This window comes from Paroedura picta, chromosome 9, assembly GCF_049243985.1.
Source record: "Paroedura picta isolate Pp20150507F chromosome 9, Ppicta_v3.0, whole genome shotgun sequence".
Taxonomy (NCBI): Eukaryota; Metazoa; Chordata; class Lepidosauria; order Squamata; family Gekkonidae; genus Paroedura; species Paroedura picta.
In genome coordinates, this window is record NC_135377.1 from 38400432 (window position 1) to 38427628 (window position 27197).

General features: G+C 41.3%; 1 protein-coding gene across 5 annotated transcripts in view; it reads left to right on the forward strand.

The window, feature by feature from the left end:
* Nucleotides 1-25703, forward strand: part of ST18 (ST18 C2H2C-type zinc finger transcription factor) — a 210537-nt gene extending 184834 nt beyond the window's left edge. Inside the window, exons 16-24 of one of the 5 annotated variants that reach the window (XM_077352426.1) lie at nt 8168-8275; nt 12946-13008; nt 13103-13183; nt 14737-14958; nt 16117-16205; nt 18279-18376; nt 21101-21244; nt 21725-21831; nt 22745-25703. In XM_077352426.1, the coding sequence (XP_077208541.1) occupies nt 8168-8275; nt 12946-13008; nt 13103-13183; nt 14737-14958; nt 16117-16205; nt 18279-18376; nt 21101-21244; nt 21725-21831; nt 22745-22781 (949 nt within the window). In that variant the 3' untranslated portion in view covers nt 22782-25703. Of the gene's footprint in view, nt 1-8167; nt 8276-12945; nt 13009-13102; nt 13184-14736; nt 14959-16116; nt 16206-18278; nt 18377-21100; nt 21245-21724; nt 21832-22744 lie in introns of those variants that run through there. The other 4 variants (XM_077352427.1, XM_077352429.1, XM_077352428.1 and 1 more) reach the window with 4 other exon arrangements.
* The last annotated feature ends 1494 nt before the right edge of the window (nt 25704-27197 follow it).

Here is a 27197-nt window from a genome sequence, read left to right on the forward strand (position 1 = left end):
CTCCTTACCGTGCTGAGCCAACCCCCTTCAGAGGGTGGCATAATAATAAAAGGCAGTGGCCATATTAACGCCAAAAAGTGAATTGTGTCTTCCTTGGCAATACTTGGCAAGGGTACAGGGCAATAACAATTAGTGGGGGTTATATCTAACAAAACACAAAAGTCTTCACTGGATTGTGGAAGATATTGATAGAGGGAGACAGATGAGTTCACCTAGGGAGTAGTTGCAAAGTTTAGGCACCACGAAATGAAGGTACTTTCTTGGGTTGCTACTTTGTCTAGCCTTTGATGCTGGGGGTTCTTTATTAAGAATGTTACACATGCATACACATGCATAGACAGAACTGAGAACCTTTGCCCATGGACAGAGTATATAACCTAGTGAAACCCATTTTGCCTCCTCACCCATGGAAATGTAGCTAACTGAATTTCACAACATACCCAAAAACTCAAATTACAAAGGGGAGAACTAGAGATGCAACCCCCCTTCAAGGATCACTGCCTTGCCATGGCAAGGGGGCTTGCGTAGCTCAGTGAAACTATGAGCTATGCCGTGCAGGGCCACTCAAGACGGACAGGTCATAGCTGAGAGCTCTGACAAAAGGTGATCCACTGGAAAAGGAAATGGCAAACCACTCCAGTATCTTTGCCATGAAAACCCAATGGACAAGTTCAAAAGGCAAAACGATATGACGCCGGAAGATGAGCCCCTCAGGTTGGAAGGTGTCCAATATGCTACTGGGGATGACCAGTCGGCTAGTACGAGTAGCGCCAGAATGAATGAAGCGACTGGGCCAAAGCCAAAATGAAGCAGGGCACAGGCTGGTAGAATTTTGTCCACAGAATACAATGGTCATAGCAAACACTCTTTTCCAACAACCCAAGAGACAACTCTACACATGGACGTCGCCAGACGGTCAACACAGAAATCAGATTGACTATGTGCTCTGCAGCCAAAGATGGAGAAGTTTTATACAGTCAGTAAAAACAAGACCAGGAGCTGATTGTGGTTCAGATCATCAGCTTCGTGTTGCAAAATTTAGGCTTAAATTGAAGAAAGTAGGGGAAAGCACTAGGCCACTCAGGTATGAACTAAATCATATCCCCGATGAATATACAGTAGAGGTGACAAATAGATTTAAGGAATTAGATCTGATAGACAGAGTGCCTGAAGAACTATGGACGGAGGTTCACAACATTGTACAAGAGGTAGCAACTAAAACCATCCCAAAGAAAAAGAAATGCAAGAAATCAAAATGGCTGTCTGAGGAAGCTTTACAAATAGCTAAGGAGAGAAGGGAGGTGAAAGGCAAGGAAAGTGAAAGGCAAGGGAGAAAGAGATAGATACACCCAATTGAATGCAGAATTCCAGAGAAAAGCTAGAAGAGATAAGAATGCCTTCTTAAATGAACAGTGCAAACAAATAGAAGAAAACAATAGAATGGGGAGGACCAAAGATCTTTTCAACAAAATTGGAGATATGAAGAGAACGTTTCATGCAAAGATGGGTATGATAAGGGACCAAAATGGTAGGGACCTCACAGAAGCAGAAGAGATTTTAAAAAGGTGGCCAAAATTATACAGAAGAACTATACAAGAGCGAGCTTAACATCCCTGATAACCACAATGGGGTAGTTACTGACCTGATATTCCAGACATCCTGGAATGTGGAGTCAAATGGGCCTTAGGAAGTCTGAGCAACAATAAAGCTGGTGGTGGTGATAGCATTCCAGTTGATCTATTCAAAATCTTAAAAGACGATGCTGTAAAAGTGCTACATTCAATATGCCAGCAAATTTGGAAAACTCAACAATGGCCACAGGATTGGAAAAGATCAGTTTACATTCCAGTCCCAAAGAAAGGCAATGCCAAAGAATGTTCAAACTACCGCACCATTGCACACATTTCTCATGCTAGCAAAGTTATGTTCAAAATTTTACAAGCTAGGCTCAAGCAATATGTGGACCGAGAACTTCCAGAAGTACAGGCAGGATTTCAAAGAAGCAGAGGAACTAGAGATCAAATTGCCAACATATGCTGGATCATGGAGAAAGCTAGGGAGTACCAGAAGAACGTCTACTTCTGCTTCATTGACTATGCTAAAGCCTTTGATTGTGTGGAGCACAACAAATTGTGGCAAGTTCTTAGAGAGATGGGAATACCAGAGCATCTTATTTGTCTCTTGAGAAACTTATATGCAGGTCAAGAAGCAATAGTGAGAACTGAACATGGAATCACTGATTGGTTCAAAATTGAGAAAGGATTTAGGCAAGGCTGTATATTGTCGCCTTGCCTATTTAACTTGTATGCGGAGCACATTATGAGAAAGGCGGGATTAGAAGAGTCACAAATTGGGATCAAGATTGCAGGGAGAAATATCAACAACCTCAGATATGCAGATGATACCACTCTAATGGCAGAAAGTGAAGAGGAACTAAAGAGCTTGTTGATGCGGGTGAAGGAGGAGAGTTCAAAAGTTGGCTTGAAACTCAACATCAAGAAAACGAAGATCATGGCATCCGGCCCTCTCAAATCCTGTCAAATAGATGGGGAAGAAATGGGGGTAGTGACAGATTTTATTTTCCTGGGCTCCAAGATCACTGCAGATGGGGACTGCAGCAAAAAAATTAAAAGATGCTTGCTCCTGGGGAGGAAAGCTATGGCAAATCTAGACAGCATCCTAAATAGCAGAGACATCACCCTGCTAACAAAAGTGTGTCTAGTCATGGCTATGGTCTTCCCAGTTGCAGTGTAAGGCTGCGAAAGTTGGACCATAAGGAAGGCAGAGAATCAAAGAATTGAGGCTTTTGAACTCTGGTGCTGGAGAAGACTCTTGCGAGTCCCTTGGACTGCAAGGTGAACAAACCGGTCAGTCCTAGAAGAGATCAGCCCTGACTGCTTCTTAGAAGGCCAGATCCTGAAGATGAATGAGGTGGCTGGATGGATTTACTGAAACAGTTGGTGCGAACTTAAATGGACTCCGGGGAATGTCCAAGGAACAACATGTCCAAGGAACAAAGGCAACCAGAGTCCTGCAACCATATTCCATCCACTGGTTGTTCTCTGAATTCTGGATTACAGATATTCAGTCCGGAAGGTGCTGCATTTGTAAATATCATAAATACTCTGAATTTCAATGTAATTATTTATGATCTTGTGAAAGCACTCATAAGCTTAAATGAGGATTGGTAGAGGACAGGAAGTCCAGGAGGATCATTGTCCATGGGGTTGCAATAGGTCGGACACGACTTCGCACCTAACAAAAACTATTGTGGTTACCTAGCAATGGTCAACAAGAACATCTATTCCTTAAACTACTGCTTCTATTATCTAAGATTTTAACTCCCAAGTTTTTTTAAAAAATCAAGATTTTTCTGCAAGCCAGGGGAACCTTTCAGGTTTGTAGAATGATGCCTGTTTCTGGCTCTAGTCTTCAGTTGTAAGTATACACAGACTGGCTCCATTGAGATGCAGGGCCCCAGAAGGAACTTGTGAGGAGGAACTATCCCCCGCCCCTATCTTTGCTCCCTCCATATATCCCATTTCTTCTCTTTCCTGTATCATTCATCTTCACCCCTTTTCTGTCAGTTTTCACCCTTCGCTTTCTCTCCCTACCCTTTCTTTTTGCCCCACCCCTGCTTGGTCACTCATCCCTTCTAGGGTAGAATCATAGAATCATAGAATAGAATCATAGAATCATAGAGTTTGAAGGGGCCATACAGGCCATCTAGTCCAACCCCCTAAGCATCCTAAAGCATCCAAGAAAAGTGTGTATCCAACCTTTGCTTGAAGACTTTCAGTGAGGGGGCGCTCACCACCTCCTTAGGCAGCCTATTCCACTGCTGAACTACTCTGACTGTGAAAAATTTTTTCCTGATATCTAGCCTATATCGTTGTACTTGAAGTTTAAACCCATTACTGCGTGTCCTCTCCTCTGCAGCCAGCAGAAACAGCATCCTGCCCTCCTCCAAGTGACAACCTTTCAAATGGTAGGGGACAGAGTGCCTGGAGAAGGGAGGAAAGGATTTGCTGTCTGACTGATGCTGTGAATTAGATGTTGGGAGAATGTTAGGAGAGATTAGGAGTGTTAGGAAAATGTTAGAACTATGAAGGGCCCTGGGTTAAGGAAGAGAAGGACAATAAGCCAAGTGTATGGGCTCACAGACCTATTAAGAATGGAGTGGAAAGTAGTAGGGGCCCATCCTCGAGAGATAGGAAGTGTCAACAGTAGTGTTATGTCTTGTGATATTCTGATACATGAAACTTTAGGCATGTGGCTCTTGCATCTAGAAATTGTCAGTCCTGCTGCTGTTTATATTTTCGAGATTTTTTTTTTGCTAGTTTTCCAAGGGCTCAGATGTATAATCACAATTTAAGAAAAATGCAGCATAAACAGAATACCCAATTAAAATAGTAATTATAATTACCTCACACCTGCTTAACCCTAAATGTTGAATACAAGCCCAGACATGAAAGTCACAGCAAATAGGACATCACCGTATTTAATGTTTCTAGGTAAATTGTCTCAATAGTTTGGTTATCTCTGATTATATTTCTCTTGGTATTCTTAGATACTGGGGGTGACTACAAGATTTACTGGATAATTCACTCCAATGAAGTAGGCTGTGTTCGGCAAAAACTTCTGTCACAATAAGTAATGTTTTTAAGGTGTCTTAAGGCTAAAAAATGTTTGGACACTTATCACTGCCAGTCTTGTTAGCTACAGAGTGTAAGTGAATCATACCCATTACATAGATGGGGACAATTGTGAGTAACTGGGCAGAGCCTGTTGTGTGTTTCCAAAATGATTAATGTGGAAGAGTTTTTGTTATAAACACAGGCCAATTAAAATATAGATCTGGGGGGGTATACAATATTTTTGACACATGCAAACATATAGTATCTATTTGAAGATGTTAGTGTATTGGCAAACAAAAGGGTTGGAATGGATTAGGGTTGTATTTGGCCAGACACAATGGCCCATTATGCACGGCCGCCGAAACGACGATTTCGGGTCACATGGAAAACGTGGAGGGGGAAGATGCACACTGGTTATGCACGGGGCGGGGCGCGACGGCGGCAAAACCCAGAGTAACCGATTATGCACGCGGCGATCCGGGCGCCGCTTCTGGCGCACCCCAGTCACCCGGAAGCTGCGCTTTCTTCCGCGTTTCACTGATGCGGCTTTTTCGGCGGCATGCACCGAAGCTGCAGCCGGTTGCAGCCGGCTCCATGCCTTATCGGTGATTTTAGTCGCCGCCATTCCACCCCGAATGTGCGTTATTCCCCCCGTGCATAATGGGTCAATGACAGTCAGACTAACCTCAGTGGTACTGCCAGTACCTCAGAGGCTTGCCCTAGACTTGTCTGGTGGCTGCATGTGTACAGGAGGCAACAATAGGCACAAGCCCTGCCTAGTGCTTCTCCCTTGCGGCCTATCTCAGTGCCTCTGTCTCCAATTCAGGGCTCTTCTTAGTTGCTAGGACAGAGAATCAACCTTGCATGCCAGTAAAAGATCTGATGTGCCACTGGTCAGCACGTGGGCTGTTGATTGCCTAGTTGTGGTTCTAGGATAGATATAGGATACATATGATTAATAGGCCAAAAAATAAAAAAAAATACCCATTCCACACACATTGGATAGCACACTTTCATTGTGCTTTTGCTGCTGGATTTTCCTGTGCAAAACAGGAAAACCTACTTCTAAAGTGCATTGAAAGTGCATTATCCAATATGTGCGGAAGGATAGCAAGGAAGTCCACACAAATATAAAGTGATGTTCAGAAGGACAGCTGTTTGGTAGAATGCTGAACTGGAAAACTGTAGACAGCCCCAACAATTGCAGGAGAATCAATCAATGTGACTATAAAAAGTAACGATCATACTTGGTGAAGTGGTTTGGAGTGCAGGCTTCTAATCTGGAGAACTGGGTTTGATTCTGTGCTCCCCCACATGCAGCCAGCTGGGTGACCTTGGGCTCGCCACAGCACTGATAAAGCTGTTCTGACTGAGCAGTAATATCTGGGCTCTTTCAGCTTCACCCACCTCACAGGGTGTCTGTTGTGGGGAAAGGAAACTGAAGGTGACTGTAAGCCACTTTGAGACTCCTTCAGTTAGAGAAAGTGGAATATAAGAATCAACACTCTTCTTCTTCTTCTTCTTCTTCTTCTTCTTATTATTATTATTATTATTATTATTATTACTATTATTATTATTATTATTATTCACATAAATGAGAGCCAGCTTGGTGGAGTGAATAAGAGCAACAGCCTCTAATTTGGACAATTGGGTTTGATTTCCCACTCCTCCAAATGCAGCAGCTGGGTGACCTTGGGCCAGTCACTGTTCTCTCCGAATTCTCTTAGGCTTACCTCCTCTCAGGGAGAGGAAGGATAGGCAATTGTAAGCTGCTTAGAGACTCCTTCGGGTAGTCAAAAGTGGAATATAAAGACCACAGCTCTTCTTATTCTTCTAAATGAAATATGTAGTATTTGTATTTTTGTTTGTGTTTCAATACATGTAATGTTTTTCAGATGTGCTTAAAACATTTTACATAAATTATCTTAGTAATCTTTATGGCACCTCTGTTACAAGAATCCTGTTACTGCTGTCCCCATATTTCAGATCTAGAGCTGAGGCTGAGAAATTTGTGTACAGGCTTATCACCAAGCTTATCACTTAGGAAGGAAGCACCTGATAGAAGGGATGGCAGGGATAAGAACCTCCAGTGCAACCCTATTATGGAGAAGGGGGCATTTACCTGAGGGGGTTAGTGGGCAGCAGGAGAGTTGAAACCTGTCCCCTACCTGCTGATTTTCTCCACAATCACTACCATAGTAATATCCAGACTTGACTACTGTAATGCATGTTTCATCCATTACCTTCCCACTGTATTGTTGCCTCTTGTTGCAATGTTTCCTGAACTTTGGGCTAAAATACATAAAATATAAAATATGTTCTTCATTCCAAAAAGGAAATGTTGTGGGAAGGCCTGTTCCACCCCCAAACTGCATCTTGTCAGGGAGGGAGATATCAGCCATTACACATGACAGTGGAAGACAGCAGTTTTTCTCAGCTAAAACTGTTGTACTTCTTTGTGATCACTGTGCACTCAGACTATGGCTTTGTGGTTATACCATGGAGAATTTTAAACTTCCTCTAGAGCTGCCTCTAGAGTCTTTAGCTGCCAGTTCTGTCCATCCCAGGCAGAGCGTGTCAGCATGCATGCTCAACACTATGGCTTCCTTCTCAGTTCAGATCCAAAATGACACAGCTGTGAGGAAAAGGAAGTTGTATGACTAGACAGATGACTCCACCCCCCACCCCCCGGAAGGCCATTTACATTGTCTTATTGGACGTCTATTTGCTGGCACACTATGGCCAAGAGATTAGTAAACTGACGGTACATGAAGATGGGAAACAGATGAGAACATATATTAAGAACTGTTGTGCCAAAGGCTTCACATCCAAGGCATAATGTGTGACAAATGGTTAATCACAATACAATACCTTTATTGGCATAAAGCAGATTAGGAGGCTATACAAAGATAGTCAAGATACATCGGACAGTTTAAGTTTAAAAACTGAGGACAGAAATTTAGCCATAATAAAAGTGATGTCGGCATCCTTATCACTCAGTAAAAATTGGCAAACCAAGTCTCTTGAATGGTTTCTCCATTTTGGTATAAGAGGTATGATATGCCTTCTCTGTTGAGTGAACAAGGGGCAATCCATTATGATATGTTGGATGGTGTCAGGAGAACTTGATTCACAGGTGCATAGTCTATTTTCGAAGGGGATCTTGGCAAATCTCCCTTGTGGATCTCCCTTTGGATGGAAAGGCGTTAATGGTTAAGACTGAAAGCAGGTAGCTGCTTTGTGTGTAAGTCCTTGCTTTGCATGTGAAGGCTATGCATCTAGCTTTAGCTCTGACGGAGTAGGCTAGTGGGAAGCAGATTACATGCAAGATCATAATGAAACCCAAACAGAGCCATGACCCTATGGATGAGATGAAGGAACAAAGCCCATAGCATGACTGCTCAGATAACCACTTGGGAAACATCAGGTTCAGGTAAGCAACCTGTTCTTAGGACAGACCCAGTTCAGCTTGATTTATAATGTATAGTTTAAATATTTTGAACACAATCTCTTTTCTTTTTCTGCTTTAGCATATTCAAAGAAGCCTATATCCCATTTCTCTTTCCTAGTGTTTCCGGCTGCCCATTAGCTGACAAGACACTAAAATCCTTGATGGCTGCTAACTCTCAAGAGCTTAAGTGAGTACTAGCACCAAAAGGAGAAAACAGAATTGTCATCTTCTTACTTATTTCGAAACCTGCTTATTTCAAACCTCACTTTCTGTGCTTGATAAGAGTGTAGCAGTAGAACTGAGGCTCATGGTGGGTGTTTGCATCTGAAACCCAGAAACAGAAGACCTGGAAAGATTCTGAGGAGGAAAGTGCTTTCCATGTATCTTTCCTATATTTGTCCTTTTGGTTGTTTGAGTGAAGTGCCCTTTCACCAAGTTTTCCATCAGTATAGTTCTAACACAAGTGCACATTCATCACCACAAAATAATGACTGGGAAAGAAATGGCCCCTACAGCCTCACCAGTGGGTGTCTATTAGAGGTTGAGGGGGTTATGGAATCTTATAATGTAGAAGAACATTTCTGGTGAATGGCCAGTAGCCTCAATGGCAAATCACTTGCCACCACTCACGTATTTATACTACCACACATGTTAGTCTGTAGCAGCAAAATAAACTAGGAGACTGATATTTTAATTACTAGCAATCTTTAGTCCAGTATTTGATAAAACTGACTCTGACTTATGAAAATGTATGTGGGAATAAATCTTGTTAGTATTCAAGGTGTGTGAAACCCTTGCTGCAATTTTTGTTATGTGATCTGTGGTCATTTAATATGAAAGCATGATGTGTGTCATGGCAAGATGTTAGTCAGAATCTTATTTATTTTTTGTTGATTAAAATATTTGTGAGTGTAAAACTCCCCCTGGGTCTGTGGCCTTGAAGCACCATGATCTCACCTGCACCTATGCCTGCTGCAGATCAGATGTAAAGCATCTACTCCACATAGGCATGTGCACGCACACACACAAGATGGCATACTGTTTTGGAGTTGGCCAATGACTCCCTATAACTCCATGTAAAGAAACAGACCTGTCAATGTGGTAGTCACTGTGCTCCTAAATATTATTGAGGGACGCAGAGGGAGAAGGTGGAGGCAGTTGTCTGTCATTCAGTGTTATTTATGGATAACTTGCTAAGAATGCACATGTTCATATGGCAGCAGGCAGCTCTTCACTCCAGCAGATCTTGAGGAAAAAACTGTTCTGATTTGCTTAAGCCAGCTGAAAATATCCAGTTGTGCAAGAAAACTGGATCACACAAAATATCCAGTCTGATTTCAAGATCAAAGCAGTTGAGCTAAGCTTTCAAATGGGATTGTTTATCTAGAGCTGAGCCAACAAATCTTTCTTTTTTCTCCTTCACCACTGGATACACGACATTTGAACACAACTAAGGCAAGCTTTAAATCAGATGAATCTATATTGCAAGTCACAATCAAAAAGGTGACTATTTGGAGTAGGAGCCTTGATATTCTATGAATCAGTCCAGGTGATACAGAGGAAGGTTGGCAGGCGATCAACCAGTTATCACTGTGAACATTTTGGCTAATGAAGATGCTGGGATAAAATATGGTCAAGGCTTCCAAATGTGCTTAACAGAAATCTAGGTTTACATAATGTAGCTTCAAAAAGTGCAACCAGTATAGAGTTGCTACAAATGGGTAGCAGGGGATGGAGATTTATTTCCTCAAGGCAGTGATTCAGTTAAGCAGCCAATCACTTTCTCCCAGCATTCAAAATACACATATCATAGGGAAAAATAATAGTTTTTCTCCTCCTGATCCTATCCTAGTTCCAGTAGTGAATATCATGTTTTTCCCTTCAGTTTGGGAAATTCCTAGAGAGTGGAACCTTGTGAGGGCCTTGTTTGAGGAAGTACCTCAGAGTATAATGTCATAGAGTCCAACCTCCAAAGCAGCCATTTTGTCCATGTGACCCAATCTGTGTATCCTAGAAATCACTTATCATTCCAGATCTCCTAGCCTGAAATAATTCAATCAGCTGGTCTTATGGATGTATTCCTCATCCAGATGAAATTGTGGGCTTATGTAAACTCACAAAGTGAATGCACATGAACAGAGTGCACAAAATCTTATGCTGACATAAATGTAGTTAGTCTCTGACATGCCACTGGACTCTCGTTTTAATTTGCTCTACAGATATAGATAAACAATCCATACACATTCAACACGGGTTTTTTTTTACAAGAAACTATCACAATAAATGGTATAAAGGATTATAATAAAATATTTCACCTAGATTATGTGAAATATGAAGAATTCTTCTAAGACATTGTAGTTGTGAGGACCTTTCTTTTGGGCACCATTTAGATATTGTCCCTATTTGAGTAAGACCAATTACAGTTCTTTACAACACTTTGTCTTTGTAACTGAAATTGTATTTTATTATAATCCTTTATACCATTCATTGAGATAGTTTCTTGAGTCCACTGAAGAAGCAGAAATCTGGTGAAGCAAAGTGTACCGGATTGTCAAGTGGATTACAGAGTGACATTTAAATAAGAAGAGACTTCATTTATATTCACTATTTGTGCATTGTTACTAAAATTCCCCCCCCCCAAAGTTAATATTTTTGCAAAAAAAAAAATCTTGTTAAATATGTATGGATTGTTTATACATGGCTTTCTAGCACAGTGATTCCTGGTCTGTTATGTTATCCCCCCACACTGTGCAACCCCCTGATATTTTTTTACCTACCTGTAGGTTAGCCATCCTACATGGATGTTGTTTGTGTGATGGATAGTGTTCTGCACCTGTGTGTGTGTCCCCACCAGTGCACCGACGCTCGGACCTCCCCCCCCCACGGTGCGGTGCTGGCCACTTTGGGCGCGAATGGCCGCTTTGGACACTAAATCGCCCAACCCTAATTGGGATATTTGTCCAGCTATAAGACCATGAGATTAAGTGCAGTAAATAAATCTTGCAAAAGGTATACTGTAAAAGTTTTATTCAGGTAGATTTCCATTCACATTCAGGTTATAGTTGAAAGAAGAGAGAGATGGAAATCTCTAAAGACTTCATCATCATCATCATTATTGTCCAATGCTAACAGCAAAGCTGTCTTGCAGCGGGTTACATAACTAATAAAACCTCACATAAAAGACAGAAAATATCATTAATCCATGAACAGTCACACAGAGAATGGGGAAGAATAAAGGACACACACAGACCGTTTATGCACTGGAGGTTTCATGCCAGTCTGCAGGCTGGAGGTTTAGTCGTGGCAGGTTGCCCCACCTCTTCCTGCACCCACACATGGGAACATTTGGCTCCGTGCACCTCATCTGCCCCAGATTTGTGCTCCTGCACAGAAGATGGGGAAGTGAATTTCCCAGTGCATAAATGGTCAGAGAGCGGTGGGGTCAAAGAGCAGTTTCCAGGTTAAGACAAAGAGAGAGACATCCCATCCAAAGAAGGAGAACCCACCACTTCCTGAGGAAGCCTATTCCACTGAGAAACTGCTCTAACTGTCAGGAACTTCTTCCAGAAGTTTAGCCAAAAATTCTTTTGAATTAATTTCAACCCACTGGGGCAACAGAAAACATCTCTACTCCATCTTCTATATCACTTTGACTACCCCTGTTCTATATGACAGCCTTTCAAGTATTTGAAGATGGTTATCATATCACCTCTTAGTCATCTTCTCTCCAGTCTAAACAGGCCAAGCACCTTCAACCTTTCCACATGCAACTTGGTCCTCAAACCCTTAACCATTTTTGTATCCTTCCTCTGGACACACTCCAGTTTCTCTACGTATTTCTTCAGTTGTGGTGCCCAAAGCTGAACACAGTACTCCAAGTGAAGTCTTAGCGGAATATAGCAGTAACATTATCTCACATGATCTGGACGCCTAAAATCCCATTAGCCTTTTTAGCTACACTGATGATTATGATATGACAGCATAGTCACGTCAGAAAAGTTTAATTGTAAGAAATACTCTTCAGCTTCCATATGACATTATTATTATTAATGGAGATATGAATTCAGGGATTATTTCAGTAATGGGCCTGCAAGGAATTGTTTTATTTGTTCAGGAAATCTTTCAGGGCAAACAGATGCACTGAATTTAAGCACTGAAAATTGCTATATCTGACAGTAACAAGTTCTGCAGCATAATTTCCCTTTCTGTCTATTCTATGGTCTAGGACAACAGGGGATCTGAGGTAGACACACCAAATTTGCAGCATAGTTGCAGGAGCCTCTCCACAAAAGTACCCCCAAGTTTCAAAAAGATTAGACCCGGGGGGCGGAGGTGTCTAATTCTACTGGCCTCCAACTTCCATTGTTTCTAATGGCAAGACAAGTACATAATCTTTTTCCTTGCCATTGACTGAACCCCATTTACAAAACTGCTATAGAACCTGATAAATTTACTACTTCAAGTACCACTTACAGTATTTTCAGTTGCACACTAAGGGCCAATCCAGCCATGAAGCTGGAAGATCCCTGGTCATACCTTCCCTTATGTAGTTACACAAATTAAAACTAAATCAAAGAAAGTGGGGGAGGAGAATCAGGTGTTGTTGCTTTGCTTGCCATTTTTTCCCATCTACAACTAATAGCATTTTAACAACAATACAGCTAACCAACAGCCTCTTTTTTTCCTTGTGACAAGGAACCTCATCAGATTTGTACCCTGCTGCAGTTTATCTTGGATTGTTTTGTATCTTTCCAGTTTGGCTTTAGGAATTAAATCAGAAGTATGAGACTGCTGTGTATACTTGTTTCATGATGTATAACTAGCTCTAAAGGTTCATCTTTTTTCTGGGCATCGTAGGTGTCCTACACCTGGATGTGATGGCTCTGGTCATGTAACTGGAAATTATGCCTCACACAGAAGGTAAGACTCCTGTACTTGTTCAGCAGCAGCATACAAAAGGAGAAATGACAGCAAAGAGCAGTGAAAATAAATGTTTTTGGTGCATTTCTTTAAGCTTGTCTGGATGTCCTCGAGCAAGAAAAGGTGGTCTCAAAGTGACTCCTACTAAGGAAGAAAAAGAAGACCCTGAACTTAAGTAAGTGGAATGGCAAAGGATTGTTACAACAGAGAGAAGAATTTAATTTTGAACATATTAAGAAGTGTTCTATGTCTGTCTGTCTGTTACTCAATTTTTGTTATACTACTTCAGACCAACATGGCTACCCACTTGAATCTGTCTGTCTGTTATTTGATTTATTACCCACCACTCCCAGGCTTCTTCTTCTTCTTCTTCTTCTTGGGGACAGATAGGGTGCTAGTAGCCTCACCTGGTGTAGATGGGAAAACACTACGTGGGCTTTTTTATTAACCTGCACCTCCATTAAAAGGGAGGCATCAAAGGTCATGCTCAAATTTCTGGCCTTGGGTGAGATCTTAAGTTGCACTCCAGCCAGGTTGGGAAGGCACGCTATCTGATTTCTTCCCAATCACAGGACCTCCATCTTGGAGGGGTTCAGTTTCAGGTGACTCTGCTCTAACCATGCAGCTACAATTTCCAAATATCTGGCAAAAGTTTCCAGGGGAGAGTCCAGGAGGCCATCCATCAGTAGACAGAGCTGGGTGTCATCTGCATATTGTTGACAGCCCAGCCCCAAACTCTGCCAGCTGGGCCAGTGGGCGCATATAGACATTGCAAAGTGTGAGGGAAAGAATCACAAGGGAGTTGAAAGGGGTAGGACATCTCTTCCCCCACTGCAACCCTCTGTTTCTGGTTCTGGAGAAAGGATATCAGCCACTGAAGCATTGTCCCATATATCCCAGCACTGATGAGGCAGTGGGCTTAACAACTCATGGTCAACCATGTCAAACACAGCTGGTAGATCTAGCAACATTTACCCTGTATCTTCTCCTTCCCATGTATCTCCCTAGTAATGGTTGATAAGGGGTGCAAGGGGGTGGTATAAAAGCTTCAGTATAAATAAATAAAAATAACTGATTTTATTCCAGTATAACAGTGCAAGGGTCCAGTAGCACCTTAAAGTCTAATAAAATTTGTAAGCCATGAATAAAATTTGTGGCCTGGTATGACCTTTAATGAGTCACTTCCGTGAGTATCTGAAGAAGTGAGCAGTGACTCAAGAAAGCTCATATCCAGCCACAAATTTTGTTAGTAGGGACACAGGGATGACCTCATATAATCAAATATGTTCCCATCCCCTCCCACACACACAAAAGCCATAGACATGCAGCCTATTTTTCTTTATTTCTTTGCTCACATATAGGGTAGTCTCATGGAATTTAGGTTAATCAGTGGCTAAGCCACGGTGACTAAAAGAAGCCTTCACATTCAGCAGTGAGCCTCTGAATGCCAGTCTTAGGAGGCAACATCAGGGGGAGGCCTTGGCCTCTTTGTTAGCCCACCATGGCCACCGGTGGACTATTGTGTGAAAGCAGATGCTGGACTAGATGGACCACTGGGCTAATCCAGCAGGCTTTATTTACTCTCCTATTATTCTGCTAACACACTAAACGTTTACCTTAATATTACTATCTTAGCATATTGATCAAATAGATATTTTTATTTTCATTTTTAATTTTCTACATTTTGTAAATAATAATAACAACACCAGTTTTGCTGTGTTCTTGTAGATGTCCGGTGCTAGGCTGTGATGGCCAAGGTCACATATCAGGTAAATACACTTCTCATCGCACTGCTTCGGGTTGTCCTTTGGCTGCCAAGAGACAGAAGGAGAGTCCTCTCAATGGGTCTTCGCTGCCCTGGAAACTGAACAAGCAAGAGCTGCCACACTGTCCTTTGCCAGGCTGCAACGGGCTGGGTCATGTTAATAACGTTTTTGTCACCCACAGAAGGTATTACTTTGTGTGTTTACTTTTTTTCCCCTCTTAATTCATATCTGCAATCCAATGCAGTTGTGTTGGTTTAACAAACTCATTAAACTTGTTACATAATGGGTATTTTGCAGGAGTTTTAAATAAATCCCAGTGTACTTCCTGAATGACAGCTGTAAAGGAAGCATCTTTCAGGATATAGTTGGTTTTTTTCTGTAACTTCTCAACCAATCAGAAATCTTAGTTAGACATGGGAAATCAACTAATGCAGTGGTTCTCAACCTGGGGTTTGGGACCCTTTGGGGGTAGAATGACCCTTTCACAGGGGTTGCAGCAGGGCAAGCAGCTTGGCTGGGGGGGCGCTATCCACACAACAGTCTTGCAGGGTAGATCGAGATAGAGTGTTCATCTGTCTGGAACAGTGGAAAAGAGTGAGATCAGCATGGTGGGACAAGAGGCAGAACTGAACTGAGGAACCCCAGGAAAAAAAACAATTTATATACAATTATGAAGAATGGATCTTCATGCCATTAGTCAGTTTCAGTTTAATTTCTATGAAAGAACACTTGCATAATTTTATGGTTGGGGGTCACCACAAGATGAGGAACTCTATTAAAGGGTCGTGGCATTAGGAAGGTTGAGAACCACTGAACTAATGTTTTTAATACATCCTATTAAAAGAGCCAAATATTCATATTTCTACTAAATTACTAGAATTTTTTTGTGAATCCTTTCCCCAGTGAGCTATTTGATCTGCTGTATTACTAAATTACAGATTCAGGGTCAAGGGATCCACTGGCTCAAGGCCATTGTTTGACTCAGATGGATCAAGACTGCATTGCTGTGACAGAGTACTCAGAAGTTATTGTAATATCTGTCACCAAAACCAATATACAGTACCCAGCTCAGCAGCTGGGTGGGAAAGGAGAACATGACAGAAAGAAGGCTGGATATATCTTGTCATTCTAGGGACATTTTGATAATTGCACAGTCAGATGTGTTGTTGACAGTCTCATGTCCCAGATATACAACAGTAACATGTTTATAATGAGGTTATAATTTACTGACAGCAGCACAGAAAATAAATAGATGTATATTGATAGGACCTTGGAAGCTGAGCTGGAAAAATAAAAAATTAGATTCTACTTGCAAACAGATCTCCTTTTCTACTCTTTTCAGCTTGTCAGGATGCCCTCTAAATGCACAAGCCTTAAAAAAGGGTAAAATTTCTGAAGAACTAATGACCATAAAGCTGAAAGCAAGTGGAGGTAAGAAGATATAAAGCTGAGTTAAATTATTTAGTTACAAGTTTGCTTTCACTGGCAATTACATCATGCTTTTTATTATAAACATTTAACTTAAAGTGTTTCATGGGGGACTTGGGGGTCTCTTTCTTTACTTCACCCTCTTGATTACATCATCATCATTAGAATTATGATTGTGTTCTCAAGAATTCACATTTGCTTTACACTACCAGCCCCTCCAGTTGTTCTCCTCTACATAACATTAATCTGCCACTGGTTATGTATTGAGGAATGCTGGATTCTATGAAAACCCAGAAGTATCTAATTTTATTATTTCCATATTGTCCAGTCTCTTACAGTTTGAAGGAATTCCCTTCATCCAGATTTTGTCAGGATTCAAATTCTTCTTTAGACTTGGGGCACTCCTCCATGTACCCTAACAACTAGGGGAGAAGGGGAGAGTCTCCATTCCTTCCTTCCTTCCTTCCATGTCTGTCTGTCTGCCTGTCTGTCTGTCTTTTGTTCTTTCTGTTATTTTGTCTGTCTTTTTTCCTGTCTGTCTTCCCCCACTTCTTCCTTCCCCCTTCTTCGTCTTCTTTCCTTCCTTTCTTCCTCCCCTCCCTCCTTCCTTCCTTTTACCATCTGGAGGTCCTAGCACTTGTTGTATTCCTGGGTATAATGGGCTTTGCCCCTAGTCAATATATAAAACTCTATTTCATTATGGCAATCATGTCAGATTGGAAAACTAAATAGGATAGTACAGAAGGGAAACCTAAGGGCCATTCCGCATCGGGATCCATGTAGCAAATTGTTTGCTGAACGAAAAATCGCCATTTTAAATAGTGGAATTCGTCGTTATGCATACCTGCCTTTGTAGTGGAATCCAGTTGCGTTTCTATCGTTTCCCACAGGGTTCCGGTCTCGGCAAAAATTGCTAGAAAGGAAGCGCTATTGCTGAGCTGTGTCCCGCCCCTGGCCGTCAACCAGCCAATGGGCGGCTGTTATCATGCTCCCAAACAGCCCCTTTCCCTTTAAGGAAGGTTTTTAAAAACAAAAACAAAACACCCGTTGCAACGAATATGCGTTGATTCGTTGCAACGGAAAGACCCATCCAGCTAGCAGGTGATGTTGGAGCTGCCATTTCATCGTTGCCACGCTCCCCCCGAGTGAAAATAAAAATCCCCCCCCCCTCACGGGCACGATTTTCGGCCGAAAACAGTGTGAAAAATAAAGTGAAAATAAACCAGCAAACGGGCCTCTGCGATGCTTGTGCTTGGTGACTTTAAACAGAGGGACTGCAGCCGGGGAAGCCTCACTGGGTAAATGAAGGCTTGCCAGTGCGTTGATCTCCACTCGCTCGGAGAAAAAAAATGGCGATCGCTTCGCCGGAAGATCAGAGGAGAGAGCCAGGGGGAGGGACTTTGCAGAAACCGCAACAATGGTAATGCACAGAACTTTCCCGCTAGTGTTGCAGATTGGTTGCAGGAGTGTAGCACTTTTCGGAGGGTGAATCCACTTTTTAGGATTTCCCTGAAAGCGCTACAACGAAGCGCTTTTTGCGGATCGGTTTCAGGAGTGTTGCAGATTGTCAACGACGTTGTGCATAATGGCAAAACTGTAGCGATTTCAATTTGTAACCATTGTGCTATTTTGGACGAATGCGGAATGGCCCTAAGTAACAACAGCAAGGTTTGTGGCATGTGGTACAGGCAGTGGCTAGCTTTGATGTAGCAATCCAGTCATGCCAAAACAAGTTATTTCATTCTGAAATACCTTGAGATCTGTAGACTTCACAAATGTTAGGAAGAATATGCATTAGTTTCATGAAAACAAGGGCACTCTTTTCTCACTGCTGAGTACCCCTCCTCCTATTATGTATTGCTGAAAGTCCCCTGTGTTATGGCTCATTCTCTGCCCTTAAAATAATGTGATGAGAGTTTGGGGCACTAATCCTGGTTAGTGAAAAATTAAATATCAAACATCCAGTTGTGATACTATCAAAATGGGTGGTGATATAGTTCCATTAGCCAGAGAAATTAGTGTTTGTCTGTCCCTTCAGGCAGATGTTATTTTACTTTAAGTTTTCTGCATGTTTAGAAAATGAAGAGGAAATCAGACATTTGGATGAAGAAATAAAAGAATTGAATGAATCTAATCTTAAAATTGAAGCAGACATGATGAAACTTCAGACACAGGTAAGAAAGTCAGCATTTCAATGAGGCTTGGCAATAAACTCTACTTGCCTTAGATTGATCCAAGAATGGTGAATTCTGCCCCAGGTGGCACACAGAGAAATTTGCTTTAACAATACCATGTTCTCCACAATTATTCTTGTAAGTCTGGTATTGTGGCAGGATAAAGTGGCTAAACAGAATGGCCTAAACAAAACAGGCTGATTAGTCAAGGTTTTGGCTTCCTCTGCCTTCCTGGGCACTCTGAAACAAATTTGACATGAGAGCATGAAAAGGCCTTCTATTGTCTGATCATTGGCCAATACTATCTACTCTGACTAGAAGCAAAGTCTGAAGCAAAGGTCTTCCATGGTTCTGCTCTGCATTCCTTATCAGCTGGGGAAAATAAGACTTGGACCTGAAACCTGAACATACAAAGCATGAACTCTACCAGCGGGGCCCCTTCCCTGTATTCTGTTGCTTCTATCCTTCAGTTGATATTCAATGCATAAGTGTATAAAATTCTTCTTGACTCTGCTGGTGTAAATCATGTGACAGCTCTCTTAGCTAGTCATTCTGAGGGCAACAAGGAGAAGGTATGTGTGTGAGGAAGATTGTGCTTGATATGCTGGGTCTTTTCTGGAGCAGATATGGAATTACACTGAGTGTAACACTTTCTTGCTCATGGAGTCTATAAATTGTCTATTCTTGCCCTTCATTTAAAAAAAACAGAGTCAGTTCCGACATAGCAACAGAGTTAGTAACATATTTAAAACAATCCTCAATAAAAAGCCCCCCAGACTCATCTAAAGGGGGCCATTGCCGCTGCGGGGGAGAAACGCCAACAGGGACCTGGCTGGTGGGAGAGAACTCCCAGCACTGGCATTCTCTGGACAGGATGTGTGTTGGCATGGCAGCAGGCGGTGTGGGTGAGCTAGGGGTGAGCTAGGTTAAACGGATGGCCTGACATTGCTCGGCCTCTTTTTCCTCATCAGGGCGCCTGAAGATGCGTTGCTTGGTGGGAAGAGCCGTTTTTCTGGCCCAACCGCCTCGCGACGTCAGGGAAGCCCTATCATGTTTTTGTGATCTTCCTTCAGAGAGCACATATTGGCATATATGATTCTCCTCTCCTTCTATTTTATTCTCACAACTCTGTGAGATATGTTAGTCTGTGAGAGGGAAGCTGGACCAAGGTAAGAGTCATGGCAATATAGGAATTTGAATGCAGATCTCCTCAGTCCTACTTCAACACCCTAACCACTGCATAAGCAGAGTGGAATTTCTGTTCCTATAAACTTCTCCATATGTGTGTATACTCCAAGAGGTATCTCAGCATGTGATCTGTACTCACCTTTTTTGCAGAGTACAAATTGCACATTCAGAGGATATGTACATTGGGACACACATGTGTAGGCCCTTCATATTCACATTCTAATGAACATGAGAAGGTTGGGGATGGGGCCAGCAGACTCAGACCCATTTCTCTCCCCACTCCTTTCCTGCATGTTTATTTGTACCTGGACAACATCTGCACAGGGATCAAGACTGGTTAGGTAAAGGTAAAGGTATCCCCTGTGAAAGCACCGAGTCATGCCTGACCCTTGGGGTGATGCCGTCTAGCGTTTTTATGGCAGACTCAATACGGGGTGGTTTGCCATTCCCTTCCCCAGTCATTACCGTTTAACCCCCCAGCAAGCTGGGTACTCATTTTACCAATCTTGGAAGGATGGAAGGCTGAGTCGATCTTGAGCCGGCTGCTGAGCCGAACTCCCCCTAGCATCAAAGTTGTGCCCCTCATTTTTCCAGCATAGTCAAATACATGCATCTTAATTTCCTTTTCAGGTGATAATCTCCCTAAACCAAGTGTTTCAGATAAGGCTGCTCAACTACATTCCCCTCCTGGCTTACGTAAACAACAAGCAAAATGTCTCTTTTCCAGAACTATCCTTCAGGTCCTTGATCCCAAATCCCTTTAGCTTCAGAGATTTCCATGCCTTCTTCTAAGCATCCCTCCTCTGATGTCCTTTAAGCCCAGAAAATGTATTCTTTCAGTCTTTCAAGTGTTACCAGACTTTTAAGTCTGTTTTGGAAATACCAGTGATATTCTAGTCTCTTGAGCAGAATCCCTTGGCCTGCCAGATCTGGATCATACCCTGAAGTAGTTCCTCTCTCAACCCCTTTCACTTTTTATTCTTATTTATTATATATATATTAATATATATTAGTCTTTCCCCATTGTCCTAATCTCAGTCCATTCTGCTAAATAAACTCACCCAGAAAAGTAGTTCAAGACCTAATGCCAGGTTTTCTGCGATTGTAATGAGTCAGCAGGGATCCTGTAGAGCAAAGGCAGTCATGTAAACAGCAGCTTGCTTGCTTCTTTTCTCAGTGCCTCAGGGCAAAGCTTTTCATTTTTAACCATCAACTAACCCTTCCCCCATGAGTCCTGCTGTCTTTCATCCATTTATGATCTCAATTCCCACAAACAATGCCTTTTTATCAATAGGGCCACAGTCTAAAGCTTCCTTTAAACATGTTTCTCTTGTGAAACAACAGCCAAACCACTGGTTTGGAAATAATAGGACTTGTCCTAATTAGGAGTGTCTTATGGCATTGATGTGCATGCAACTGAAAGTATCCAGTTCTGCACAAAGGTCTTGTCCTGAATTTTCTGAGGAAGGGATTGTGGGCAGTTGTGTTTGAGGCCAAGAGCCCACTTTCCACACTCATTTTGCTTCGTGCTTTCAGATAACATCTATGGAAAGCAATCTGAAAACAATAGAAGAAGAGAACAAACTTATAGAGCAGAACAACGAGAGCCTGCTAAAGGAGTTGGCTGGCTTAAGCCAAGCCCTCATCTCCAGTCTTGCAGACATTCAACTTCCACAAATGGTATGTCTGTGACTATAACATGGCAGGTTGCTCTGTTAGAGATAGTCTTTAACAGTTAAGGTAATTCCACACAACCTGTTATGGAAATGTTCATGTCAAAAATTCCAGATGCATTTTTTTTTAAGAGGAAATGGGTCTGTGTTTGCACAACAGTGGAGGGAAGCGATTTTGTCTAATTTCCCTCTTCACTGCCGTTCCCATGGTGTGGTGCTTTGTTCATGATGGTGTTTTTGGGTAGCACGGGGGGCGGGATGCTGGAGAAAGGGAGATAATAAAGTGATCCTCTTGTACAAGCTCCTTCCACTCACATATCTATATGATCCAATACCATATTTTTGCAATAGGCAAAAGCCAATTAGTAGACTAGGATTCTAAGACAAACCTGTTAAATTGTATATGTGCTACCTGGGATCCAACTACATGCATATCTGAGGGATGGGGATGTCCAGTGGGATCTTTTTACTTTTTTTCTTTGAACAGCAGAGCTTCAAGCAACATCACACACTACTTTGCTCAGTTTCAGAGACTGTTTGTTCTGCAGTAATTTGGGCTGCCAGCCAAGAAACCCAAGTCCAAAGTCTCTTCAGGTGTGTGAGAATACTGCTTGGTTCTTGCATCATAGTCATTTTCACAGCATGAATAGATTTGCCTAATTGTTTAAGTTTGCAGAGGGATGAATAAGGATCACATCAGAATGCCCAGAATTTTAGAGACAGTGCAATTACATTATACACAGAAGCCTATTAATAGCATTATATACAGAAGGCTAGAACCATAGATTCATGCAACGTTATATGCGCAGGAGAGCTTTGGACTTGCATTTTTTGCATGGTGTCTGGAAAGCCTTTTGTGAAGCTGAGGGCAGTTTGTGATGTGGCATGGAAGTTCTGTTTTACAAAAGGGAGTGATACAAAGCATGACCAGACCTTTAATTAGCGTTTATACTCTGGTATGTGAATGAATCTTGGGACAATCTGACTACTCAAGGAATCTTATATTTGATTTCTAAGCTTCTTTCACCAATCTACTGATTTCATTTCAAATAAAACAATGTTAGATATGTTATGAGATGGTTTCCCCTCTTTCTGGGTGACCTATCCACTTGGCAAGGAATAAATACTATCTCAGGTTTTGGAAAGTGGGGTGTAGAAGTGGAACACAATGTATTTTAATAGATCCAGAAGCAAAATCCAGCATTTTGATGGGTCTTGGATAACACCAAGTGCCCAATCCATTAATCTAATTGTATAGCTAGGGGTCAGGGAAAGGTGGTGTGGGAGGGCATCCATTACCTTTGTCCCTTGCATCTTTTTCTTTTCTTTTTTTTACAACTGGTCTGACCAAAGCATTTTTCTTCAGATCTAGCAAAAGACTAGTTCAGGACAAAATGTTTTTCTCAAGAGTTCATTTCTCCCAGCTTGAAATCTGTTGCTTCTTCTGTCTGCATTTATTCTACCTGATAGCCTGAGTTTTGGTGTAACACATCTTATCTTTATTCAGGGCCCAATCAGCGAGCAGAATTTTGAAGCATATGTAAATACTCTCACCGACATGTACAGCAATCTGGAGCGGGACTATTCCCCAGACTGCAAGGCTCTTCTGGAAAGTATCAAACAGGCAGTGAAGGGCATCCACGTGTAGGATGAAGAAGCTGCTGAGCAACGGGAGTTACTTAGCAGCAACAGAATCCAGATGGACCTGTCCAGAGTTCCCAGGCAGCTTTGGAGTATCAGTTGATGTGCTGAATTTACAACTACAACATTGCACTATTTTTTTTCCAGCTGACATAAAAAAAGGACAGACAACACAACAGACTATTGTATTAACAGCAATGATTCAGATCATAGAATATATTTATTTCAATAGGATTTGTTTCTGTTCTTGTTGTTTTGCACTCTTTTCTTTTTGTAAACTGAATGTAAAAAAAAGTGTGTGTACCTATTTTTTTACATTTTAAAATTTATTTTCAATCAGAGTTGAGGTTTTTATTTAAATCTTTTAACCACATTTCTTGCAGCCTGCCATATTTTTACAAATGTGTTTGTTAATTTATTTTCCAATGGGATTTTAAATAGACTGAAAGATATAGTGTAAATTGAATAATTTGCTGGGTTTGTACAGGAGGAAGAAGAAAAACTATGAAAGAAGCAAATAACAGAACTGTAATTCTAGTTTTATTTTCACCATATCCTTTTTTATAACAGCATTTTCCCCTAATGAACTAAGAAATGGGTTTGTTGTATGCAGTAGCATGAGAAGTGAATAACTAGGGATGCAAAGGAGAATGGTGCCCTCTGCTGGAGGAACTTGAGCCTCTTCAAGGACAGCACGCTGGGAAATTTCAAGAATTTGTTAGCAATAATGAAATATAGCAATCAGCAAAGCACTGGACTCAGTTGTGTGTTTTGGCCTACACAGAATGATTATCTGAAACCATTCCAGAAAAGACCAGGATTGATTTAAGGATCCATTTTTCTTTGTCATTAAAAATGCAGTTTTACCCCCTTAAATGTGATAAGCTTTGAAATGATCTGATTCCTTTTGGTACAGAGTATTATAAAAGCATTGGTCAGTTGACCGATATCAATATAATTTCATATTGGAAAAATGCATCCCACGCTGATGGTTTTGTACATATGACTACGCCAAGACGACTTTCCCTGAAATTGCATTTACTATTCTTGGTAGAATGAGAGAATCTGGGAAGCCTGCAGGTGCTTTTCCATTCTGACACGGTGGAGTACAAGCCCCACTCAAGTGAACTGAGGCCACACAGCAACACTGTGTGATGGCTGGATATGTATTTATGCATTTTACATTGCACACCAGCTCTGTGAAGCCAAACACATGTACTTCAAAGCAAGCTTCATTCAGGTTTGAAAGGGCTTAACAGCCATACGTTAGCACAACTGTAACAACTCATTTGTGGATCCTGTGGAATGGACAGAGCTATCTTGGACAAGGAAGTGAGTGAGACATTGCTTACAGAAGATTGTGCATATACATCAGAGTCTTTTGGAGCCTTGGACTAATGTGTTGTATGCATCTGGAGCTGCACTTAAAGATGGCCTTAATTTCAGGTGGCTGCATTCCTTCTGGGTAGGTTTCCACAGATAGGCTTACAGCCCTTAAGCAGGGCTGCATACATTCGTGATCCAAACAAGTCATTTTGATACATCTGTATTCAGTGAATCCGTAAACCACTCAATTTGGTAGCAGATATAAACAGAAGCCCAATGTCTATTTCAGGGATTATAAATCATAATTTCCTTTTCACCAGAATTTTAATCTTGTTTGCTTTTAATGAAGGTACCTACGACCAGCTCAACTGCCTTTTTTGTATGCACACAGGCCTCATGAGCATATGTGCCTCGGTGTAAAATATATACATGAATCTAGCGTGCATTTACTTTTTCTGTGTTATAATGGAAGTGTTTTATTTTATTAGTCTACTTTTTTTCTCGACTGGACATGGTGACATTAACTGGCTTGACTCGTGCAATTCTATCATTGTGTCCCACTCCCGATCTGCGGGTGTGTTTGGAGCTCATTCTGCTTTCATATGCTGTTCTGCGTTGAGTGGGGCTGACTGTCCAGGGGAGGGGTTGATTTGGCCCTCAGACCTTAGTTTAGACAGGAGGGGTGTCTGTTGCTTAGAAGCCGTGTTTATTTTTTAAAAGAAATGCTTTGACGGAAGCTACAGTAAGTACGGATATAAAATAGAACACCAAATTATTGTACTTGTTTTTTTTTAAACATTTGCTATACTTTAGTGCATACAAAAATAAGCTCACTCACGACAGAGACTAAAAGTTAATTGACTAAATGAGAAATTTGTGATATATTTAATTTTATTTAAATTAAAGGATCTCTTACTGACCTATTTATTACTATGATTTCCTATGGCTTCAAGTTAATTTATCTGTGTTTGGATTATTTGCTCAGGATCTTTGTATTTATTTGCCTCCTCTGTACTTGATGTTTTGTAATGTGCACTGTGATCCCCTCTCTTCCCCTTTATTTTCTTTTTCTTTCTTGGATGAATTTGGATTGACAAACTGTCCTATAAATTAGACCTTTTGTAAAAAGCAATGATGTATGCATTTTTTTTAATTTTGGAGTAGTTTGTATACTGTTCCTTCATACAATTAATATTTCTTACATCAAAGCAACAAAAATTGTGTTCTGTGCTGTACATTTGGTGTATGGTAGGAAATAAAATTGATACTGAACAGGATGTACAAGTCCTTTGGAGTCTTCAATTGATAGATGGCATGTATGTTTATACTGTATCTGAGAAACTATAGCTGTGAATTATTTTGTGTAGGGAAAGAGTCATTCCTCAAACTGTCAAGTCTAAACTGGTTTCTATGACAAATGTTTTGGCTATACAATTGTTGTTAGATAAAGAGATAAACATGAAATACCCAGAAACTATACAGGGAATGAAACCAAGAACCCTACTGCTTCTCCCATTGCTCACGCATCAGGTTTCCTTGGCAGGGGTAGATGGTCTCTGTATTAGAACAAGAAAGGATTTGCTATGACCTTTAGCAGCTGCTTAATGATATTGGGGATGGGGAAGCCAGTTTCCAGCCGTTAGGAACTCTTTGTTGTGCAGCAGATTTCTGAAGAAAATTACAACATCAAGACCTTGCAAATATAAACACTTGCTTTTAGAGAGAAATTTCAGTGACTTTCAGAATCACACTAGAAACTATGCAATTATTGCTTAATTGCCAGAATTTACACTACTTGTTTTATAGTATGTAGGCATCATTTAGTGAAGGCTAGAATACCAGATCATAGAAATATTTATTTGTTATCACACATTACTGCCAGGCATATGGTTGAGGCCAGGGTGGGCGGTCCCGACATTGGATCTTGGCTCCCTGGGTTCATCTGAGTGATCTGATTGCCTCACTCCCATATTAGCAACCTGATGCCCCTTGGCTAACGTGGGGCGGTTTGGGGGGTTAGTGGGGTTAGTTAGTGCTCGCCTGTTGCCCAACATTGATAGTACGGATTGGTTTTAATGGTTTTAACTATGGGTTTAATTGTAATTTTTATCTTGTAAACCGCCGTGAGCCTAAGGGAATGGTGGTATAAAAGTTTAATAATAATAATAATAATAATAACAACAACAACAATAACAACAACAACAATAATAATGTGGCTTTGGAGATGACATATTGTCAGGTATATTTACCAGGGCGCTCTAGATCCTTCCAAAATTGCAAATGAGATTCTAGTTGGGAGAGGCAGAGGAGACTAGGAGGGTAAAAAACAGGCTTTCTCCCCACTCTTCATCTGGTTCCATCAGCACTACACCCGAAGGTTAGGGAGAGAGAGGAGGGTGGGGAGTTCTTTGGTTTGGACATATAATCCAACCAGAAAAATAGTGGGGAACTCCAAATCAAGTATATAAGCTATTTACTGTAGCCTCAAGGATGCTTTCTCACTGATTCTCTACCAGTTCAAGCTCCATCACAGTGTGTACAAAATTAGTTTTATTCCAAAATTCATCCCTTTATATGGATTCTCATTATGGATTCTCATTTTACTTTTCATTCAGTTTGGAGAGATCCATACAGTCTGATTTGATTTTACCATTCTGAGAAATCAGGAGTTATCTGCACTCTTAACTGTCTTACTTGGAGTTAAATTATATTGACCTTAATATAGATCACTGAGAAACCTCAGTGCTGACTTTCCTCCCTTGTAGAAAGTGTTCATTCGGGCTCTCTGATTTCTTGTCTTTACCTTGCAGCATATCTCTTGCAGCATAATAACAATGTTTACTCAAGTCAAGAGCTTTTAGTGAGGGATTTGGGCCAATCATCTATTATGTATCTTATTGTTGGTTTTATACTTTCAAAAGTTCTGAAGACGTTGGTGAGAAAGGCCTTGTCAAGGTAAACATGATACTTCCTTGGCAATGCTTTGTTTTTTA